Source organism: Bufo bufo, chromosome 4 (assembly GCF_905171765.1).
Source record: "Bufo bufo chromosome 4, aBufBuf1.1, whole genome shotgun sequence".
In the NCBI taxonomy this organism is placed as follows: domain Eukaryota; kingdom Metazoa; phylum Chordata; class Amphibia; order Anura; family Bufonidae; genus Bufo; species Bufo bufo.
The window spans coordinates 593732952-593738951 of NC_053392.1; the positions used below are offsets into that span (position 1 = coordinate 593732952).

At 50.9% G+C, this 6000-nt stretch overlaps 1 protein-coding gene across 3 annotated transcripts in view; it reads right to left on the bottom strand.

The window, feature by feature from the left end:
• DUSP10 (dual specificity phosphatase 10) overlaps window positions 1-4110 on the bottom strand; it is a 62447-nt gene extending 58337 nt beyond the window's left edge. Inside the window, exons 1-3 of one of the 3 annotated variants that reach the window (XM_040430468.1) lie at window positions 3854-3957; window positions 3031-3137; window positions 2064-2916 (exon numbers count right to left, since the gene is read on the bottom strand). In XM_040430468.1, coding sequence (XP_040286402.1) covers window positions 2064-2874 — 811 coding nt within the window. In that variant the 5' untranslated portion in view covers window positions 2875-2916; window positions 3031-3137; window positions 3854-3957. The other 2 variants (XM_040430466.1, XM_040430467.1) reach the window with 2 other exon arrangements.
• Window positions 4111-6000: the final 1890 nt, after the last annotated feature.

The window sequence follows — 6000 nt, forward strand, 5'->3', positions numbered from 1 at the left end:
TAAATCCAACAGAGCGGATCCTGTACTTTCTCAAGATGTGGTGCCCGGTGGGGTCAGTAAGCACCCACGGATCTTAGCATGCCTCTCCAGTTTTTGACTCTTACCATACTCTATAGGAGCACCTATGTAACTTAGTCTTTTACTAAAAGCAGCAGCAACAAGCCCCGATGCAGGAACGCTAATCACCTGACCTTGTCGTACCCGGCACATCCCTTACATGGCTTATTTCCAGTAAACATTGAGTTAAACACTGGGACATAAGACCTGATATTCCCATCATCACCACATATTGATATCAAAGTGCAACATGAGACGTAGAAATCACTGCAGAGAATAGTGTTTGGTCACTAAATGTCCCATGATGCCTTGAGCATCTATCAGCTATGGATATAAAGGTCATTCTGTGGGGAGGAGATATGGATGTAGGTGTAAGGCCCAGGAGAGGCGGCAGACCGTGCCCTGTGCAGCTGCGTGCATGTCACAGGCGGTGTTAAAAACGTTAGCTCCTTTCACAGAGGTGCAAACATGATTGGTTGGCAGTATACATGACATCATAATGACTGGTGACAATTCACGAGGACCTGACTGGACAAACAGCAATGGTGGCTACCTAGTGAGAAGAACTGTTAGAAGCCAATAACTCATTGGCTGCTACGGCTTATGGCGGACTGTCAGGATCTACATCGTAGTGATAAATACACCGCCAAAGTCTTCAGGCTAGTGCTAAACAGCTACAAGTGGGGTTCAATGGGACGCGGCAAGCACCTCTGACGGACATCAAGCCCCACAGGAATGTAGAGAGGTCAATGGATGAAGATCTGAGTATGGCAGCTATGGAGATGCAGTATTAAAGGGATATTCCGGTTAGACAAAGTCTATCCACAAAATTGGGGATCACAATTAGATTGGTGGGGGTTAAACCACTGGGACCCCAACTGGTCAGAAAAAGGACCAAATGTATGGAGGAACAGGTCAAGCATGCCGAGCCATTCATCTCTATGGGGTTGCCGGTTATGATGGAGTGTTGAAACCATCTCATCCTAAAACATCCCCCCCCCCCCCCCCCCCCCCAGTCCTTCCAAGTATTCCATCATTTTATGTGGGTGACAACTAAAGTGGCCTCCATCACAGCACCCAGCTTCCCCAAAACTCATAAATGGCAAAGCAGGTGATCTAATTCCCCTGCCATCACACAGGGGCGGACAGTAGCTAGGAGGAACATGGCGGGATATGTGCCTCAGGTGTTGGGGGTGGTGTCAACAGGCCAGTATGCTTGGCCTGTATATTTATACACAAGGCGAAGGAAAGCCTAACTCCACCTTCCATGCCCAACCCATGGTGGTCTTCAACCTGTGACAGTCACATTGTTGGGAGACTACAACTCCCAACCACTTCAGACAACATCAGATAACGCTGTAATGGAGGTCAACTAAAGTGGCCTCCATCACAGCACCCACCGTAGTTGTCACCCAGCTACCCCAAAACTCCTAAATGGCAAAGCAGGTGATCTAGCTAGGAGGAACGTGGCGGGATATGTTCCTCGGATGTTGGGAAAGGTGTCAACAGGCCAGTCTGTTTGGCCTTGATATTTACATTCAAGGCGAGGGAAAGCCTTGCTCCATCTCCCATGCCCAACCCATGGTGGTCTTCAACCTGTGGTGGTCACATTGTTGGGAGACTACAACTCCCAACCACTTCAGACAACATCAGATAACGTTGTAATGGAGGTCAACTAAAGTGGCCTCCATCACAGCACCCACCGTAGTTGTCACCCTGTTTCCCCAAAACTCCTAAATGGCAAAGCAGGTGATCTACTCCCCCCGGCCATCATACAGGGGAAGACAGTAGCTAGGAGAAAGGTGGCGAGGTATGTGCCTCGGGTGTTGGGGGAGGTGTCAACAGGCCAGGCTGCTTGGCCTGGGTATTTACATACAAGGCTAGCTCCATGTCCCATGCCCAACCCATGGTGGTCTTCAACCTGTGGTGGTCACATTGTTGGGAGACTACAACTCCCAACCACTACAGACAACATCAGATAACGCTCATTAAGCTCTTGCTGTTACCTTTGAGCACCAGAGGTTCCTTCCCTTCCCGCTTCAGCGACTCTAGAACGGTATGGAGCGGCTGGGGTGGTATGACCCGGCTCGGCTCATTGGTATTATCATCATACACGATGATCTCTTTGGAAAATATCCTCTTGAACGAGTCCTTGCCTTCCCTGCACGATATTAAATCCAACACCGTGATCTTCCCCTGCTGAAGCCTCCTCCGGCTGATCTTATCGGAGCAATTAATGTGAACGGCCCCTTGGATATGGCTTTTGTTGTACTCCATGAAGGGTCTGCAGTCAATGATCACGGGCCCTTGGTTGGGCAGATGGGTTTTGCTGCATTTTGCTATCTTCTTGGCCAGGTCATTAGGATAGATGATCTTGACGTTGGCAAACTGTTTGGTGGTGATGGTGGACGCGGGGCTGCCAACCTCACCGGATGGACTTAACGCGCCGGTGTTCTCATTGTTGTTGACCATTGGGTTGGGAGGGCAAGTGGAGCTGGAGGGTCCGGCGGCACTGCTGGTGATTGTGGTACTGCTGATAGTCTGACTCTGAGTGTCTTTTTCGTACGCTGCCACACTGCAACAGCTGGCACTGCTACATCCGCAACCCAAAGAGCGAGCAGAGCTGTTGGAAGAGGGCATATACGTCAGATTAGCAGCGTTGAGGGACACTACGCTTGCGCTGAGCAAAGATCTGCAGCTGCCGCTCACGGAGGCGCTGTCACCGCAGGAAGGGTCCAGGCAGAGGTTAAGCTCTTGTGGTCTCACGGGTCTGGATATTGCCACAATCACCGCGTCGTCCAGAGGCGATGGAGGCATCGGGAATCTGACAGCGGCGGCGCCTCAAGTACAACTAATAGGCTGCAAAGGAGAAGAGACACCACATCAGACATGAACGCCCACTACTACCAACCACGACGTAGCAGAGCTGAGAGGATCATTCGTAAAAAACAAACAAAAAAAAACCTCACTGACCAAGGTTTTCTACGGGGCTGAGGGTCAACCCACTTCATTCTCTCAACCCAGTGAGTTGTCAGAAAGCTCAGACCCCCCCTTTTCCAACCGATCCGGCTCTGCTACATCTATAGGAATCCGTGTCAGAAGACGTGAAAAGTTGGAAGTCAAGTCACTGGCTCATTTCACCCCAGTCCTTCCCACTGTCTATACAGTAGATAAGTAATGACCTGAGGTCTTGTTTTTTTTTTTTTTTTTTTTTTATGGTTAAGCTGCTAAAAATATCGCCTGTGGACGTGCAGCCCCCGTGACGGCCGCCGAAATGACACGACCCTTGATGAACCCTCCTATGTCTGTACCCACTGACCTGCTGGGATGGATGAGCGTCTGGTACACAGCTGCAGTGCTCGGCTGCAGCACCCATCATCCTAGTACTACAAGACCTATTCACTGAGCGCACTATACAGTATGATCCATGGGATGTCACCCATATGACTGACCTGAAGACAAGATCTCTATCCTTTACTTAAAGTTATGGCTTGGACGTCGCCCCCTCTAGTCTCTGAAGGCTCCCACTCTGTCCCCGGGGTGATCCATCCATCCTCCAGATGACACCTGTCAGCCGGTCACTCTATAGGGTCCTGGCAGGCAAGGGTTAACCTCTTAGCCAAAAGTAAGCATAAAAAAAACCCCAAAAAAACCCATCCGCATCCCTGCAGCAGCCCCGCTCCTGCTGATCGTGCGGTCTGTCATCATTAGCAAATCTAGATCTATGTATCTATAGAATAAATCAGATCTGCTCCAGTGAAAGACAATGGGCTGGACAATGCAGAAAGGTGCTCACCTCAGTGCCACTGCAGCAGGCAGGGGGGAGATTTCACAGCTCACATGCAGCACTTGTAATAAGAGGCGACCACTTGTGCCTCTGTTCTTATAAAGACTTGCAGGGCTTCTCCAGGCAGACACTTACCGCTCTGGGCATGCCCCTCCTGCTGCTATTGATGCATCCGCTCCGCTCCCATTCACTCGCTCCCATTGATGTGCAGCAATGTTACTTTCTTCTATTTTTTTTTTTTCTCTCTCTCTCTCGCCCAGAGTAATCGTCAAACATTCGAAAGGGGCGTGGCCACGGGAACGACTGAAGCTTCGCCACACAGCGGAGTGGGCGTGGAGAGGTACACGCCCACCGCGCGGCTATTGGCTGAGGCGCGACTAGTGGGCGGTGCCCGTTGACTCCTGGGACGTCCTAGCGGCGCGGCTGATGTCATTGTCAGCCAATCGGAGGCGTCCGTCGGCCAGAGACTGAGCCGGCCGGATTTACATGCGGGATGCGCGAGAGGGGTCTCCGTGCGGCCCCGATCCTCTCCGCTCATCATCCGGCGGCTTTTTGGTTGCAATTTTGCTTATTTTTTTGGACCATTTCGGACGACAACCTGGTGGTTGGAAAGTCATTCATTTCATAGCATCAGATCTTATGAGTCTGACATCCCTAGGGGCCCGTTCACACCGGCGGTTTAAAGCCGCGGCTGCGCCAAGAAGGGACGTTTGTTGTGTCTAGGTGACGCTGTTCCTACGTTTCACCAGCAGGTGGGGTTATGGTTCACTGTTCTCACCCTAAACAGTAGACCTGGCCTTTATGGGGGCGCACGTAGCGAGGCTGTCCGTGACCATCGTGTCCATTCTCTCGCACCCCCCAATACTTAAGAAAAAATTGTACCCCCTCACAGTAGTTTTGTACAGATGTGTGCCCCCTCACAGTAATTATGCCCTCTCTGTGCCCCTTTTACAGTTGTAATGCCCTCTTTGTGCCCTTTTTACAGTAATAATCCCCATTGTGCCCCCTTCATAGTAGTAATGCCCACTGTGCTAGTAATGCCCTCTGTGCCCCCTCCATAGTCAGGGCTGTCTTTAACGTGGGTTAAAAGGGGCAGCCCAAGGGGTGCCCAAGGCAGCTGCCTCTTGAGCCCCGCTGGCCACTGGTGATGTGGGGGGCGGCGGCGGGGCACAGGGAGATGAGCGCTCATCTCCATAGTCATCTGTATGGCCGTCCTCAGGTCAGCGATACAGATGGAAGTGCTGCGGCGGGGAGGGAGAGGCGTGTCCCTTCCTCGTTCCTCTGATAGGCTGCAGGCACTAGGCCGGCAGCTTATTAGAGGCCGATGCAGGCGGCTCGATGTCATCGCGCCTCCTGAGCCGTACAGCGCGGGACACAGACCAGAAGAGGCTGCATCGCATCGCTGACATGGAGGTAAGTATAAGTGTTTATTTTTTTATATGGTACTACTGGCACATGATTGGGAGGCATCTATGGGGTCACATATTATTGGGGGGCATCTATGGGGGCACTTTTTACTGGCATATTATTGGGGGCATCTACTGAGGTTACAAAGAAGGAGTATTTTATATGGGCGGCTCTTTATAGGGGCATTTTATACTGGGCCACATTATGGTGGGTACTATGGGGAAGGGGGGAGAGGAGTACTATGGGCTTGTCTATGGGGGGCACTAAGAAGGTTTTTTTTATACTTGCAAATTATTGGGGGCATCTACTGGGGCACTATATATGGGGCATTTTATACTGGTACATTATGGGGGACACTAGGAAGAAGAGGGGAGAGGAGCACTATATAGGGGTATTTAATACTGGCACATTATGGGGACATTAGCTCAACTGGGGGCATTAAAAGGGGGTATTTTTTACACTGGCACATTATAAGGAGATTCATTACTCCTGGGGGTCTATGGGGAACATGATTACTAGTATGGGCATTATTACTTCTGGGGCACAGTGGGGACATGTTGGGGCACTGTAGGAGCACTATTACTACCATGTGTGCTCTAGCAGAGAATTATTCCTATTGGTGGGACTTTTGGGAGCACTATTACTGTGGGGGCACCTTGGCACAGTATCAGCTTACCACAATTATTTTTGGGGGACGTTATGGTTACACTATTAGTGTCAGGGGCACTATTTGCTGGGCGCAGTTATTT